General features: G+C 43.0%; 1 protein-coding gene across 4 annotated transcripts in view; it reads left to right on the top strand.

The window, feature by feature from the left end:
• The window catches only part of LOC139582698 (1-phosphatidylinositol 4,5-bisphosphate phosphodiesterase beta-4-like), a 132,186-nt gene that overhangs the window by 76,690 nt on the left and 37,815 nt on the right, over window positions 1–17,681 (top strand). For all 4 annotated transcript variants that reach the window (XM_071412934.1, XM_071412936.1, XM_071412933.1 and 1 more), the window contains 16 exons: window positions 1,336–1,416; window positions 2,824–2,883; window positions 4,558–4,701; window positions 6,780–6,859; window positions 7,159–7,212; window positions 7,301–7,382; window positions 8,034–8,134; window positions 8,851–8,908; window positions 11,298–11,406; window positions 13,430–13,640; window positions 13,768–13,861; window positions 14,137–14,216; window positions 16,493–16,577; window positions 16,777–16,867; window positions 17,013–17,108; window positions 17,320–17,453. In XM_071412934.1, the coding sequence (XP_071269035.1) occupies window positions 1,336–1,416; window positions 2,824–2,883; window positions 4,558–4,701; window positions 6,780–6,859; window positions 7,159–7,212; window positions 7,301–7,382; window positions 8,034–8,134; window positions 8,851–8,908; window positions 11,298–11,406; window positions 13,430–13,640; window positions 13,768–13,861; window positions 14,137–14,216; window positions 16,493–16,577; window positions 16,777–16,867; window positions 17,013–17,108; window positions 17,320–17,453 (1,560 nt within the window). The remainder of the gene's footprint in view (window positions 1–1,335; window positions 1,417–2,823; window positions 2,884–4,557; window positions 4,702–6,779; window positions 6,860–7,158; window positions 7,213–7,300; window positions 7,383–8,033; window positions 8,135–8,850; window positions 8,909–11,297; window positions 11,407–13,429; window positions 13,641–13,767; window positions 13,862–14,136; window positions 14,217–16,492; window positions 16,578–16,776; window positions 16,868–17,012; window positions 17,109–17,319; window positions 17,454–17,681) is intronic.

Raw genomic sequence — 17,681 nt, 5'->3', positions numbered from 1 at the left:
GTGTGTGTGTGTGTGTGTGTGTGTGTGTGTGTGTGTGTGTGTGTGTGTGTGTGTGTGTGTGTGTGTGTGTGTGTGTGTGTGGCTCACTGTTTGCTTTAGCTCCAGTTATAGTTGAGACTGCAACTACCTTCTACTCTGTCTTTCTCTCTCTCCTACTCTGTCTTTCTCTCTCCTACTCTATCTTTCTCTCTATCCTACTCTGTCTTTCTCTCTCCTACTCTATCTTTCTCTCTCCTACTCTGTCTTTCTCTCTCCTACTCTATCTTTCTCTCTCCTACTCTGTCTTTCTCTCTCCTACTCTGTCTTTCTCTCTCCTACTCTGTCTTTCTCTCTCCTACTCTGTCTTTCTCTCTCCTACTCTGTCTTTCTCTTACACACACATGGGTGCTCACTTAGAATGTGGCAAAGAAATGGATGGACTACTGGAATGTAATCCAAGTGACTTTGCTATTACTCTGTCGCCAGCCCACCCCTTCTTACTCCCCCTTTCTCTTTCTTTCTTACTTTTTTACTTTCTCTTGCTCTCTTTCTCTCTCCTCCTCTCTCTCTTTCATATATACACACACTCAGACACACACACTCTCATGCATACACACAGATTGCCTTGGGTTGTGAACGTGTTTCAGACTGATATTGGACAGAGTGGCCTGAAACAAGCCTGGCTGTTTGACTAATAACAGTCTCAGGGATTTCAAACTGGGTGGTTTACCACATTAAGTACACTGTAAATAAAGCACAGCTCTAACCTTTAAGTTAGGGGTTTTAATTAGTAGGTTAGGAACTATTTCGGTATTTCTCTAAGTAAATATAACTTCAGACTCTTCAGTCTCCAATGTCACATAAAGTCACAGTAAACATGTAAGAGGAAGTGTAATACTATTAGCACGGATAATTGCTATTTTATTATATGTCCAGTAGACCAGGGAGTGTTGCTTGCTACGTTAATCAGGGTTATGTTCTGTCACCAAGGTAATGGATGATTGTTGTGTGGTACACATTCAACGCTTCCTGATATTCACATTCCTGTGTTTTTGTTTGTTTTAGCGCTAGGTCCTCCTGTCCTGCACTCACAGGCTGTAGGTGTGTGTGTGTGTGTTTTCCTTGTATGTGTCTCCTCGCCTACGTGTGTGTGTGTGTGTTCTCCTTGCACGTGTGTGTGTGTGTGTGTGTGTGTGTGTTACTTCTTTACAAATTAATTATCGATGCTGTTTATCTTGTTCCATAAGCCGTGCGTGCTAGCTAGGTAATGGAGGGTGTGTAATGTCCTTGGATGTCAAATAAAACCTCTGATTGATGAGGCTGCTCTCTTATTAAAATGCTTCTGTTTTCTCGCAGGACCCGTTTCTGTTTGAGCCCAACTGTCTGGTCAAAGTGGACGAGTTTGGCTTCTTCATCACATGGAAGAGCGACGGAAAGGTACAGTCTCTCAACCAGAGCTGTGAATATAAACGTCTCTGGTCTCAACCTCTCACTCAATGCAGAGCCCTGTCTTAGTGTTCTGAGTGTATTCAGAGAGAGAATGAAAGACAGTGGAATAAAATTGAGTTTATTCACAGAGAGAAAAGGAAAGACTGAAGGGTATTTAGAGAGGATGACCCTGTAGAAAAACAGTCAACAGGATAGAATGCAGTCCGTTATGTGTTTTTGACGTTTCGACTGCAAGGTCCTTTTCAACACTATTCTCCTTTTCCAACAGTATGTTCTTGTAAATCAGTCTCCTCCATTCACATGGAGAGCGTTAGGAATGAATAGGCTCTCCATATGAATGGAATGAATAGCTTGAGACATCATTTGACTTAGCCATAACTGAAGAACTATCCAAAGGTGCCATTGAGAGGGCTGTGTGAAATGAACCCTCCCTGTAGAGGGCTGTGTGAAATGAACCCTCCCTGTAGAGGGCTGTGTGAAATGAACCCTCCCTGTAGAGGGCTGTGTGAAATGAACCCTCCCTGTAGAGGGCTGTGTGAAATGAACCCTCCCTGTAGAGGGCTGTGTGAAATGAACCCTCCCTGTAGAGGGCTGTGTGAAATGAACCCTCCCTGTAGAGGGCTGTGTGAAATGAACCCTCCCTGTAGAGGGCTGTGTGAAATGAACCCTCCCTGTAGAGAGCTGTGTGAAATGAACCCTCCCTGTAGAGGGCTGTGTGAAATGAACCCTCCCTGTAGAGGAGATATAGGCCCATATCCTCACTAACAGTTATCCTCGCTAACTATAGCATTTATCACCACTTATAAGGCAGCCTATACCCTACTCCTGGCGAGTTAGATACTGGGTGTGCAGGCTTTTGTTCTAGCCCTGCTCTAGCACACCAGATTCTTCCAATTAGGAGGGTTGGCTACTGATGCTAAAGCATTAAGGTAATGCTGGTTGGAGAGGAAGCCCATTGTTATCCGTCACACCATTGTGATTTAGCCGTTGTGTAAGAGGATAGCAATGTATAATATTACTGTATCTCTCTAAGGTACTGTATTTATCCATGCTACATGGGGTGTGTCCTTGAGAACAGCCATGTCTTGTCACTAGCTGTAGACAAAATGTCTATGGGACTTCTGGAAGTGACAGTCAGGTTGCTACAGTAATCAGACAAAGCAAGGGGAGGTGGGGTCGGAGTATGTCTGTTTTATTTGGCATTGACGAGATCTCTATTTTCTTTCTTTCTTTCTCTCCTCTCTCTCTCTCTCTCTCTCTCTCTCTCTCTCTCTCTCTCTCTCTCTCTCTCTCTCTCTCTCTCTCTCTCTCTCTCTCTCTCTCTCTCTCTCTCTCTCTCTCTCTCTCTCTCTCTCTCTCTCTCTTTTATATTCCTCCAACTGATTCTCTCTACAGGAGGGCCAGGTTCTAGAATGTTCTCTGATCAACAGTATTCGAGTCGGAGCCGTGCCAAGGGTGAGATTTTGGAAACACAATTTCATCCCTCTCTCTTTCCCTCCCTCTATCCCACCCGTCCTCCCTCTATCCCACCCTCCCTCCCTCTCTCTATCCCACCCTCCATCCATCCCTCTTTCAAACAACCTTCATGCCTTCCCACCCGCTCCTTTTTTACTCTCTACCTCACCGTCTTTCTCTCTATCCATCTCCTCGACCTTACGACCCTACCATTCCAGCCTGAGGACCAAGTCATAATTGGGGTGACGGTGACGTCACTAAGGGCAGCGGAACTTGAAGTGGCCAAGGCAACAGAACAGAGCGAACAGGACAGAGTTAGACTGTTGAGCCACTGTTCCCACCACCGTTAATACACTATTGATCAGTACAACGTTTCAAGGACAGTAGTAGTGAATGCTAAAGGAAATGTTGGTGAAATATAGGTTACTGCTGCTCATTGCCCTTCAGATCCTAGACCAAGTACATCTACATTCAGCAACATTAAATATTGAATACTTTAATGTTTATAACCCTCCAGGTTTCTAGCTGTATCTAAAGCTTGTTATTTGACCTTGGATGATGTTTCTTACCTGGGAGGGATACTGTAACAATTCCTCTAGAATATAGTTAGTTGACTCGATAGAGAAATGATTTCCAACAGACAAACGCTATTCAGTACTCTTGGATTGAAAGCTGTGTATGCCAATGTCTAGGCTGTTATGTTTCACTGAAAGACCTTTCTGCTTTCTTTAAACAGAAAGGATTTGTTGAAGATAGAGCCAATATTAACCACAGAGTATTCTTTTCATGAACATCAGGGCTGAACACACACACACACACACACACACACACACACACACACACACACACACACACACACACACACACACACACACACACACACACACACACACACACACACACACACACACACACACACACAGCTAGTACCTCCATTAAATATTGACTGCCTCAGTAATTCCCTGGTCGTATCCTGCTGTAGTGTAATATTTGCCATCATGTAGGCAACATGAATTATGGAAGGACCCAGGGTCCTGTGGGAGTTCTTATACAGATGCCTGACTATAATTAAGGTGTCTTTCTCAGAAACGCCTGAGAATAAACCCATTGCACAGCTCCGAACAAATACTCAAAACATCTTTAAGAAATCACACTGGTGTGTATTGTTGACAGAAAGGAAGGGGCTCTAGGTGTGAGACAGTGTGTGTGTGCATGCGTCTGTTCATGGCGTACGTGTGTGTGTGGTGTGTGTAAGGCCGTGTCCCTCCCTGTGTGTGTATGGTAAGGGGACGTGTTCTTCTTGGTAAACAACAGACAAAGAGCCACTTATCTCATGGCTGATCTCTGTTGGACTCCTGAATTACACAATCACACTGAACTATTGGCGCTAAATCAATGAACCCAGAAAAAAGAATCACATTGATGATAGTTGGCTGTATTAGCATTAATAAACAGAGGCTAGCCTTGCAGAACGAATCGTCTGTTGCTATCCAGTTGATTCAGTCACACGACAGATATTCTGCTTGTACTAGATAGTTCAAAATGGGGAATCCTCAATTACGCCATATTAAATGGAAAAATTGATTTTCCAGATAAAATGGTTAATCAGTGGAATGATGTTTTGTAATGATTTGATGAGACTCTCTCTCTCTTTCTCTCTCTCTCTCTCTGTAGGACCCTAAGATCCTGTCTTTGTTTGAGGCAGCGGGGAAGAAGGAGGAGGAGCTGGAGGGATGTGTCATCTGCGTTTGCAGCGGCACCGACCTCGTCAACCTGTCCTTCATGTACATGGTGGCTGACAGCCCAGACACTGCTAGGGTATACACTCAACGCTAATACAACATTCATACAACATTAATATTACATTACACATATTACTGATCTGGTCAACCAGGCCTGACACAGCTATGGTAAATACACATTACCAGACAATGCTAGGGTAAGGCAAGCACACAGGTTTGTGTCATGAACAGTGCTTGTGCCCATAGAAATAGAGATTTTCTCCAATGCTGGAAGGGTGGCCCTGAGTGAAAAGGTTTGGGAACACCTGTGTTCCGTCTCATCTGGCCCCAGGGGTGGAGTGGCTCTCTCTCATCTCTCTCTCTCTCTCTCTCTCTCTCTCTCTCTCTCTCTCTCTCTCTCTCTCTCTCTCTCTCTCTCTCTCTCTCTCTCTCTCTCTCTCTCTCTCTCTCTCTCTCTCTCTCACACACACTCTGAGCCATCTTAGAACACATCTCTCTCTCTCTCTCTCTCTCACACCTCTCTCTCGCTCTCGCTCTCACACACACTCTGAGCCATCTTAGAACACATCTCACTCTCTCTCACACACACTCTGAGCCATCTTAGAACACATCTCTCTCTCTCTCTCTCTCTCACACATCTCTCTCTCTCTCACACATCTCTCTCTCTCTCACACATCTCTCTCTCTCACACACATCTCCCTCTCACACACCTCTCTCTCTCTCTCTCTCTCTCTCTCTCTCTCTCTCTCTCTCTCTCTCTCTCTCTCTCTCTCTCTCTCTCTCTCTCACACACACACTCTGAGCCATCTTAGAACACATCTCTCTCTCTCTCTCTCTCTCTCACACCTCTCTCTCTCTCTCTCGCTCTCGCTCTCACACACACTCTGAGCCATCTTAGAACACATCTCTCTCTCTCTCACACACACTCTGAGCCATCTTAGAACACATCTCTCTCTCTCTCTCTCTCTCATACATCTCTCTCTCTCTCACACATCTCTCTCTCTCTCTCTCACACATCTCTCTCTCTCACACATCTCTCTCTCTCTCTCTCTCACACACCTCTCTCTCTCTCTCTCTCTCTCTCTCTCTCTCTCTCTCTCTCTCTCTCTCTCTCTCTCTCTCTCTCTCTCTCTCTCTCTCTCTCTCTCTCTCTCTCTCTCTCTCTCTCTCTCTCTCTCTCTCATATATATCAAGCCCTTACAGGAATCTGGTTAAACATTGCCCTCTGGTGGCGACAGGGAAAACTGTTGCTAGCCAGCCAGTAGGTTGTAGACCAATCAACTGAGAACAGAAGACACATTTATGTTGTGATTACTGAAGAACCCAACAGATGATATATCAGTGAACTGATGATGATGACTTGTTTGATTCATCATAAGACATGTTGATAGAGAAAACATGAGAGAAAGAGAGATGAAGACAGAGAGATGGAGAGAGCGAGTGAGCGGAAATAGTTAACAGGGTGTCAACACTGTAGAAGACGGAATCCCAAATAATTAATAATAAACTACCTAGGCTCATCAGCCGAGCTTGAAGGTCAGACACACACACACACACACACACACACACACACACACACACACACACACACACACACCGTCTCACACTCTCAGCAGGCTAGTTGCCTTAAGCAGTAGATCTGGAAAGGTGACACAGTTATTCACATCAACATAACCTGGGAACAATACACACACACACACGTATCCAACCTCTCCACAACACACTCCTGCCCTTAGACATACACAATCAAACATGCGCATGCACGTACACACACACACCTTGGATGGAGTGGGGTAGAGAGTGCAGTTGGGAGTCATATATTTGTCTGGAGAAAGAAGAGAAGGAGACCCCTGGTCACAGACAGGGTGGCTGTGTGCCTGCATCGGGCTGTTTAGCTGTGGCTGCTCTGAGATGTTAACAGATACACTGTGAGAGAGGAGAGAACACACACAAACACAGTGAAAAAGATACGCTGTGAGTAAACAAACAGCCACGGAAGTCTCTGTGTCTGTGTGTGTGTGTGTGTGTGTGTGTGTGTGTGTGTGTGTGTGTGTGTGTGTGTGTGTGTGTGTGTGTGTGTGTGTGTGTGTGTGTGTGTGTGTGTGTGTGTGTGTGTGTGTGTGTGTGTGAATCCTTTTATTTGTTTGTTTTCAGAAGTGGACAGAGGGTTTGAGGTCAGTGATTCACAACTTCAGAGCCAATAACGTCTGTCCTATGACCTGCCTCAAGAAACAGTGAGTGTACACACACAAACACACACACACACACACACACACACACACACACACACACACACACACACACACACACACACACACACACACACACACACACAGTAGTGAACACAAACACATTAGTAAACACACACACATTAGTAAACACACACACAAACACAGTAATAAACACACACACACACAGTAGTAAACACACACAGACAAACACACACACACATTCATACAACATTACACACACAGACACAGATACACACACACAACTCAACCACGTCTGTCCTATGTCCCGCTTTATTTTTTAGTTGGATGAGGATGTGCTTTCTGACCAATGTGAATGGCAAGATCCCAGTGAGAACGTAAGAGACACAGTTAGTACTAACATTTATCAGCAGTCATTTGATTGATGAACTTTGTGATGACAGCTGACTCTCCTCTCTGGTTCAGCATCACACGGACGTTTGCATCTGGGAAAACAGAGAAAGGAATCTTTCAGGCTCTGAAGGAACTGGGTCTGCCTAGTGGAAAGGTGCGGTGGACGTGTGTGTGTGTGTGTGTGTGTGTGTGTGTGTGTGTGTGTGTGTGTGTGTGTGTGTGCGTGTGTTCATGGCGTGTTTGTCTGATGTTGTGCATGGTAACTTGCTGTTGTCGGATCTATCATTTAACTAAACACTGAGTATACCAAACATTAGGAACACCTTCCTAATATTGATTTACACCCACCCTTCTCAATTCGTCAGGGCAGGGACTCTACAAGGTGTCGAAAGCGTTCCACAGGAATGCTGTCCCATGTTGACTCCAATGCTTCCCACAGTTGTGTCAAGTTGGCTGGATGTCCTTTGGGTGGTGGACCATTCTTGATACACACGGGAAACTGTTGAGCGTAAAAAATTCTGGCACCTACTACCATAACCCGTTCAAAAGCACTTCAATATTTTGTCTTGCCCATTCACCCTCTGAATGGCACACATACACAATCAATGTCTCAATTGTCTCAAGGGTTAAAAATCCTTCTTTAACCTTTCTCCTCCCCTTCATCTACACTGATTGAAGTGGATTTAACAAGTGACATCAATAAGGGATCATAGCTTTCACCTGGATTCACCTGGTCAGTCTGTCATGGAAAGAGCAGGCGTTCATAATGTTTTGTACACTCAGTGTATAACGTTATCTCCCTCAGAGCGAGGAGATAGAAGACTCAGCCTTCCCCTTTGACATCTTCTACGCCCTGACTCAGAAGATCTGCCCTCGTACTGACATCCAGGAACTCTTCAACAAAATGTGAGTTGTCACTAGCTCTACTCCCCAGACCTCTTTTACTGTACTCTCTACCCTCAATAGCTACTCTGTTCTACTTCAGCCTACTGTAGAAAGCTAACTGCACCCTCAATGCTAGTCACATCTAAGTGTGCAGTTAGTGTAGGAGTAACAAGGTCTGAAATCACACAACCCAGTTAATGATGTCTTTTCAACCAGTTTTGCTCACTGGGAAGACATTTACTGTACAATATCTACAACATTTTATTGCTATGTATTTTTCCAGCATATTCCCAACTGTGATTGTGATAGTAATGAGATATTTAGTAATGGCCGTTTGTTCAACTGTTGTGTTGATAGCTGTAGTGTAGACACTGTATGTGAATGACGGAATAGAGAGTTGAAGAAGAGTGAGAGAGAGATTGTTGTAGTATGTTGGTGTTTGGTTGAGAGATCAACATTTATTAAACAGTCTGCAGCTTCTCTACTAATAACCTCTGGGAAACCTAACCTGCTTAAACAGTGACACATTAACACGTTTGTTTTAAACTAACTCAACAGTATTTAAATGTTCGACCTGTGGTGATTTTAACATGTTATAGAAATGTTGATATAAAAATGTAACACCACAGTGTTCTATTTTGACCCTTTAAAAAACCCTTCTGCTTTCTAGTTACTGACTGGCTGAGAGGGTTTTTAAGAAACATAACATTTTGTTTTTCTAATTAATTCCTTTGCAGCAATGGGGACAAAAGTGATTTTTTAAACGTAGACCAGTTAGTCAGCTTTCTGAATGAAGTAAGCGCTTTATCATTCATTAACTTCTCTGTGTGACTGCTTGACCCCTCCCCTCTCACCTGACACAGGGTCCAACTTGCTCTCAGGCAATGATATAGGATCCGTTTCAGATGACCCTCCTCAAATCCTTAAAGAAACATTTCACCATTTGCGACTTCATATTCATCATCTCCACTACCTCCCCAACATCAACATGTGTGAAAATGGCGTGTTTCTATGTTCCGTAAAAAATATTACGAAGGCAATTCGTAGGCAATGCCTACTTACAATTGGTCAAAATCACACGAATAAGACAGATGATGTCATTGGAAACACTTATCTTTCTATATATTTTTTACTGTAAAACATAGAAACACACCATTTTCACATATGTGGTGGTGCTGGAGATGATGAATATGAAGTTGAAAAATGGGGAACAATTGGGAGATACACTGCAAAACTGATCTTAGATCAGTGTCTGTAGGGGTAACTTCATCCTGCCCCTCAGCTGCTTTCCCCCATCCCCGACCTATACTGAACAAAAATATAAACGCAATATAAAGTGTTGGTCCCATGTTTCATGAGCTGAAATATAAAGATCCCAAAAAATGTCCATAAGCACAAAAAGCTTACTTCGCTCAAATGTTGAGCACAAATTTGTTTAATTCCCCGTTAGTGAGCATTTCTCATTTGCCAAGAAAATCCATCCACCTGACAGGTGTGGCATATCAAGAAGCGGATTAAACAGTTTGATCATTACACAGGTGCACCTCGTGCTAGGGACAAAATGTGCCACTCTAAAATGTGCAGTTTTGTCACACAACACAATGCCACAGATTTCTTAAGTTTTGAGGGAGCATGCAATTGGCATGCTGACTGCAGGAATGTCCAACAGAGCTGTTTCCGGGGGGAATTGAATGTTAATTTCTCTACCATAAGCTGCCTACAACGTCATTTTAGAGAATTTGGCAGTACGTCCCACTAGCCTCACAACCACAGACCACGTGTAACCACGCCAGCCCGGGACCTCCACATCCGGCTTCTTCACCTGCGGGATGGTCAGAGACCAGCCACCCGGACAGCTGATGAAACTGAGGAGTATTTCTGTCTGTAATAAAGCCCTTTTGTGGGGAAAAACTCATTCTGATTGGCTGGGCCTGGCTCCCAAATTTCAGCCAATTGAAATAAATTAATTAGGCCCTAATCTATTTCACATGACTGGGCAGGGCCACAGCCATACTGTAGGCCCTCCCACTTGGGAGCCAGGCCCACCCATGGCTGTGGCCCTGCCCAGTCATGTGAAATAGATTAGGGCCTAATGAATTTATTTCAATTGGCTGATTTCTTTATATAAACTCAGTAAAATTGTTGAAATTGTTGCATGTTGCGTTTATATTTTTGTTCAGTATATTTCTCCCCAGCCCCGCCTACTTGTGACTGATTGTGTAACCATGGCAACCCGGGGAGGGAGGGGCTTTCTGTTTGGCCATTTTGTCTGGTTTCTGTCTACTTGCTGCCTGCCTGCCTTCAAGTTTCACATTTTTTATTGTCACGTGCACTAGTACAGTGAAATGCTTTTCTTGCTTTCTCTTTCCCAACAATACAGTGATCAATATCAGTTCCTATTCACTCTCTTTTGTGCTAGTGGCTGCTTCTCTATCTCTGTGTGCAATGCTGAAGTGAATCCCCATTAGTACAAAGGCAGTGAATGTTACCTGCTATAGTGGCAAGTGGTGTCGTTATGATCCCTGCTGGTGTGTGAATCTCTACCCTCTCTGCTTGTGAGACCACACGCGTTCCCTCCCCACCCCATTGCAGTAGCTCTGTACCAGTAATTGTGCCATTTTGGTTTTCATTTGAACACCCACAAATGAAAGATGTGTTTGTACTGGGGTTAGTACTATATACATTGTCACTGTGTCAGTCTAAACTGTTACTCTCTGTTGTTTGTCAGCTGTGTGTGTGTTTAGTCTCTTGTTATAATGGTCCCAATCCTAACCTGACTGATGTGTGTAGCAGAGGTGGTGCAGTGAGCAACACTTGCATGATGAGTAGCCTAACGCTAGCTTGAGACCTGAAAACTGCCGTTAGCTCCAGGAGTTAATGCCTAGGCATTGGCTCAGTGGGCTAAAATAGTATTGCGGTACCTAGACAAAAACCGGGTTCAAACTCAGTTGGTCACATGAGTTGTGCATGTAAAGTTTCTTGAAAGTAAAATAAATAAACAGTTTCTTGAAAGTTTTGCCAAAAGCATACATTAGTGTCCATGGCGAGATTTACGCAAAGGTTTAAGTTACATTCACATTTCTCAAGTTAGGAATGGGACATATTTCCTTAGTGTGCAGTGACATGCATGTGTACAGTATGTGCTTGTGAGTGAGACGGTGTTGTGTATCATTGCTTTCTCCAGAATCAGCGTGACCCGCGGCTAAACGAGATACTGTTCCCCTTCTACGACCCGAAACGAGCCATGCAGATCATCGAGAAGTACGAGAGAGACTCAGACCTCAAGAAGAAAGGTGAGAGGGATGGATGTAGAGAGAGATGCAGATGTGAAGAAGAAAGGTGAGAGGGATGGATGTAGAGAGAGATGCAGATGTGAAGAAGAAAGGTGAGAGGGATGGATGTAGAGAGAGATGCAGATGTGAAGAAGAAAGGTGAGAGGGATGGATGTAGAGAGAGATGCAGATGTGAAGAAGAAACGTGAGAGGGATGGATGTAGAGAGAGATGCAGATGTGAAGAAGAAAGGTGAGAGGGATGGATGTAGAGAGAGATGCAGATGTGAAGAAGAAAGGTGAGAGGGATGGATGTAGAGAGAGATGCAGATGTGAAGAAGAACGGTGAGAGTGGAGTGGATGGAGAGGAGAAAAAGCGAGGATTCTCCAAAGCCCAGTCTTGCTGTATACAATACTCCAGTCTTGCCTTTTCTTTAGCATGTACTGCCCTCTCCTGGTGAATAACACATTTATTTAGCATGTACTGCCCTCTCCTGGTGCATAACACATTTCTTTAGCATGTACTGCCCTCTCCTGGTGAATAGCACATTTCTTTAGCATGTACTGCCCTCTCCTGGTGCATAACACATTTATTTAGCATGTACTGCCTTCTCCTGGTGAATAGCACATTTCTTTAGCATGTACTGCCTTCTCCTGGTGAATAGCACATTTCTTTAGCAGGTACTGCTCTCTCCTGGTGCATAACACATTTATTTAGCATGTACTGCCTTCTCCTGGTGAATAGCACATTTCTTTAGCATGTACTGCCTTCTCCTGGTGAATAGCACATTTATTTAGCATGTACTGCCCTCTCCTGGTGCATAACACATTTCTTTAGCATGTACTGCCCTCTCCTGGTGAATAGCACATTTCTTTAGCATGTACTGCCCTCTCCTGGTGCATAACACATTTATTTAGCATGTACTGCCTTCTCCTGGTGAATAGCACATTTCTTTAGCATGTACTGCCTTCTCCTGGTGAATAGCACATTTCTTTAGCATGTACTGCTCTCTCCTGGTGCATAACACATTTATTTAGCATGTACTGCCCTCTCCTGGTGCATAACACATTTCTTTAGCATGTACTGCCTTCTCCTGGTGAATAGCACATTTCTTTAGCATGTACTGCCCTCTCCTGGTGAATAGCACATTTCTTTAGCATGTACTGCCTTCTCCTGGTGAATAGCATATTTCATTAGCATGTACTGCCCTCTCCTGGTGAATAGCACATTTCATTAGCATGTACTGCCCTCTCCTGGTGCATAACACATTTCTTTAGCATGTACTGCCCTCTCCTGGTGAATAACACAACAGCATCACTGCCCTCAACTATACATGTTGGATGTGTGAGTGTTGACTGATAATAAGTGAAGAAAATCTAAATCTGTATATGTAGCAACGGTCATCAACATACATAAAAAAATATATATATACAATTCGAATAAATGCAACAGTTGGACAATGGATGAAAATATTCCAAACGTTTTGCATTTTTATAATCCATCAGATATTGACTGAATTATAGCACTACAAAACATTTTACTGGCAAAGAGTTCAGCGATTTTTGTGTTAATTCAGGTATTCAGTTTATTGTAAAATTGCACTTTTAAAAATGTATTAGAATGCCCTCATACAATAAGAAAATGTATATATCAGGTATTTTTGTATATATGTTGTGGTAAAATAAACAAAAATATTGGCGCCTCATTTGCATAAATGCCAAGGGGGTATTTGCATATATGACCTCGTTTACATAAAGGGGTGTAAAAGGGATGCAACCACGCACAGCTGTGAGCTGTAACTTTAATAACGTTGGCTTTAAACACAACAAACTCATGTCGGGAAAGGAAAATGGAGTAACTAATCTATGCCTGTTCTGATAAAACCTTTTAGGCATTTAGACTCGGGGATGCATTGCTTTTTCACCCCTCAAACACAGGAAATAGATGGCTGAAAAAGACAGATCTTCAGCTGGGCAGGGCTAATTTATGTTAAATTTAGCAGATCCCTTACACAGTCTCCATCTACCCCTCCTACACTCCCCCAGGCCGTATGTCCAGTGATGGCTTCTGCAGGTACCTGATGTCAGATGAGAATGCCCCGGTGTTCCTGGACTGTCTGGAGCTGTACCAGGACATGGAACAGCCGCTGGCTCACTACTTCATTGCCTCCTCCCACAACACCTACCTGACCGGGAGGCAGTTTGGAGGAAAGTCCTCCGTGGAGATGTACAGACAGGTTCTGCTCTCCGGCTGCAGGTAGGTGTGGGGGGACAGGGTAGGGGTGGGGTGGTGGTGAGATGGTGGCGGGGAGGGTATGGGGGGTTGTGCGTGTGTGTGTGTTTATATACAGTATGTAAACTGTTTTGTATGTGTATGATGTCAGGTGTGTAGAACTGGACTGCTGGGATGGAAAAGGAGAAGACCAGGAACCTATCATCACTCATGGCAAGGCCATGTGCACTGACATCCTCTTTAAGGTACACACACACTCTCACACACACAAAACACTCTTTCACTCATTCAGATTTGTCTGATCATTCACACAACTTTTGTATGAATTACATATGGTCAGTCTACCCTCTTGTGTTCATAAATTGATACTGCATCTAATTGAGACCTGCAGATCCATTTGAATTTACTCTGTAGTTATTGATCAGACACTCTTATTCAGAGACTTATAGCAAGTGATATATAATGGATTCAATGTGGTTCTAACATCAATCCCCATGTTGTTGTCTCCCCCCTCAAACAGGATGTGATCTCAGCCATCAGAGAAACAGCCTTTGTGACATCTGAGTATCCTGTGATCCTGTCATTTGAAAACCACTGCAGGTAGAATTTCTAGTGATGAGCGATTAGTGCTTTTTGAGGTTGGTTTGGTTTCGGTTCGATTATTAAAAAATAATAATGGTTTTCGATTTTTGTTAGATTATTTGGGTTGAAGGCTGTAACAACACAGAATAAAACAAGTAATACATGTCCCATGGTGGTAGACATGCCCATTACTGCTTATCACTTATTAACCATCATTTATTCACATGACATTACGTTAATAAAATATTTTAATATTTGTTTAATTTGATGACTTTATTATTTCATTTCAAGTCATCATCTCATCTTATAGAGCTGCTTGCTATACTGTCTGACAAAATCACTATTTTGTAGTTCAAAGTAAATAAGGCATACTTCTATGACTATTTTCGGGTAGAGATACGTCATGAAGCAACAGCTGCTCTGCATATCCCCTGACCATCGTGTGTTCTTCAGTCTCTTCTAGATAAACATTGCCCATTGACTTCACAGAAAAAAACAGAATGAAATGGGATTCAAATAATTGAACCAACATCAGCCAATTAGTTGTTTAAAAATGATTAACTGAAATGTCAGTTAATCACAGCACTAAGGATTTCACAATGATCCAGAATGTTTAAAAAAATATTATACATGACAATATTATTTATTCCATTACGTCCGATTGAATTACATATAACAGTGTAACTATTATGAATTTGTAATTTAATGTCCAAAAAAATGGGGGGGAAATGGAACTAACACTCACACTTTTCTTACAAGCACTGACTTTGCTGATAACTACAGAACCAGTCAAATGTTTGGACACGCCTACTAATTCCAGTGGTTTTCTTTATTTTTATTATTTTCTACGTTGTAGAATAATAGTGAAGCCATCAAAACTATGAAATAACACATATGGAATCATGTAGTAACCAAAAAGTGTTAAACAAATCAAAATATATTTTATATTTGAGATTCTTCAAAGTAGCCACCCTTTGCCTTGATGACTGCTTAGCACACTCTTGGCATTCTCTCAACCAGCTTCATGAGGCAGTCACCTGGAATGCATTTCAATTAACAGGTGTGCCTTGTTAAAAGTTAATATGTGGAATTTCTTTCCTTCTTAATGCGTTTTAGCCAATCAGTTGTGTTGTGACAAGGTAGGGGTGGTATACAGAAGATAGCCCTATTTGGTAAAAGACCAAGTCCATATTATGGCAAGAACAGCTCAAATAAGCAGAGAGAAACAACAATCAATCATTACTTTAAGACATGAAGGTCAGTCAATCTGGAAAATGTCAAGAACTTTGAACGTTTCTTCAAGTGCAGTCGCAAAAACCATCAAGTGCTATGATGAAACTGGCTCTCATGAGGACCACCACAGGAAAAGAATACCCAGAGTTACCTCTGCTGCAGAGGATAAGTTCATTAGAGTTATCAGCCTCAGAAATCGGCAATTAACTGCACCTCAGATTGCACCACAGAGTTCAAGTAACAGACATCTCAACATCAACTGTTCAGACGAGACTGTGTGAATCAGGCCTTCATGGTCAAATTGCTGCAAAGAAACCACTACAAAAGGACACCAATAAGAAGAAAAGACTTGCTTGGGCCAAGAAACACCAGCAATGGACATGAGACCAGTGGAAATGTGTCCTTTGGTCTGGAGTCCATATTGGAGATGTTTGGTTCCAACCGCCGTTTCTTTGTGAGACGCGGTGTGGGTGAACGGATGATCTCCACATGTGTATTTCCCACCGTAAAGCATGGAGGAGGAGGTGTTATGGTGGGGGGGTGCTTTGCTGGTGACACTGTCAGTGATTTATTTAGAATTCAAGGCACACTTAACCAGCTTGTCTACCAAAGCATTCTGCAGTGATACACCATCCCATCTGGTTTGCGCTTAGTGGGACTATCATTTGTTTTTCAACAGGACAATAACCCAAAACAAACCTCCAGGCTGTGTAAGGGCTATTTGACAAATTGAGATGGTTTGGGATGAGTCGGACCGCAGAGTGAAGGAAAAGCAGCCAACAAGTGCTCAGCATATTTGGGAACTCCTTCAAGACTGTTGGAAAAGCATTCCAGGTGAAGCTGGTTGAGAGAATGCCAAGAGTGTGGAAAGCTGTCATCAAGGCAATATATTTTGATTTGTTTAACACTTTTTGGTCACTACATGATTCCATATCTGTTATTTCGTAGTTTTGATGTCTTCACTATTATTCTACAATGTAGAAAATAGTAAAAATAAAGAAAAACTCTTGAATGAGTAGGTGTGTCCAAACTTTTGACTGGTTTGATCCTGTGTGTTTTAGTAAACCCCAGCAGTACAAGATGGCTCGGTACTGTGAGGAGATCTTTGGAGACTACCTACTGAGGCATCCTCTCGAGGGATACACTGTGAGCCATCTACCTGCTACCACACTATACCTGTCTTTCTCCTTTCTACGGTGTCTATCTGTACCGTGTCTGATAGTTCATCATGGTTGAACATAATAAACAATATGGATGTGATGTTTTCATGCTACAAAAAATGTACCATTTACTGTAAATGTCTCCTTCCATTTTGTAAAAAAGGAACGTTTGTTGTTTTTGCCAGGTTGAAGCGGGTCGTCCCTTGCCTTCTCCCATCGACCTCAAACGCAAAATCCTCATCAAAAACAAACGCTTGAAACCCGAGGTGGAACAGAGTACGTATACAGTGACAGTCAACTTTATGCAAAAATAGTTTTATATCTGCAGTTACAGATGTTGCTACTGCTGGACTGTTCTCTCACTCTGTGTGATGGTTTTGTTGACTACACTATGTTGACTTGTGTTGTTGTTGTTCTACAGAGCAGTTAGAGTCCTTTAAGAAGCACATGGAGGCTGGAGAGACCAACACACCAGCTATCTTACTGGGAGCAGAGACAGAGGAAGATGCGGAGAATGGTGAGCGTGTGTGTGTGTGTGTGTGTGTGTGTGTGTGTGTGTGTGTGTGTGTGTGTGTGTGTGTGTGTGTGTGTGTGTGTGTGTATGTGTGTGTGTGTGTGTGTGTCTGTGTGTGTGTGTGTGTGTGTGTGTGTGTGTGTGTGTGTGTTGGAAGGGTAACCGTGTGTGTTGGAGGGTAACTGTGTGTGTTGGATGGTAACTGTGTCTGTAGCTCTAGGTGATGTGAAGGAGGTGAACCCTGACTTGAAGATCAGTACATCAGAGGAGCCTAGTGAAGACAACAGCCTCAGCACCAGTGTCCCTGTGAAGAAAGAAGGAGAGGAGAGGGACAACAGCATCAAAAAGGTATACATTTTCTAAATGGAATTTGTGTTTTGAGGTAAGACTTAGGGCTTTATTTTAACAAACCTAAGTTGGACATGATTTGGAAAGGCCCACACATGTCTATATAAGCTCCCACAGTTGACAGTGCATGTCAGAGTGAAAACCAAGCCATGAAGTCGAAGGAATTGTCACTAGAACTCTGAGACAGGATTGTGTCAAGGCACAAGATCTGGGGAAGGGTACCAAAAA

This window comes from Salvelinus alpinus, chromosome 8, assembly GCF_045679555.1.
Source record: "Salvelinus alpinus chromosome 8, SLU_Salpinus.1, whole genome shotgun sequence".
NCBI lineage: Eukaryota > Metazoa > Chordata > Actinopteri > Salmoniformes > Salmonidae > Salvelinus > Salvelinus alpinus.
Note: the sequence above shows the minus strand (reverse complement) of the source record. Positions and strands in the feature narration are given on the sequence as shown.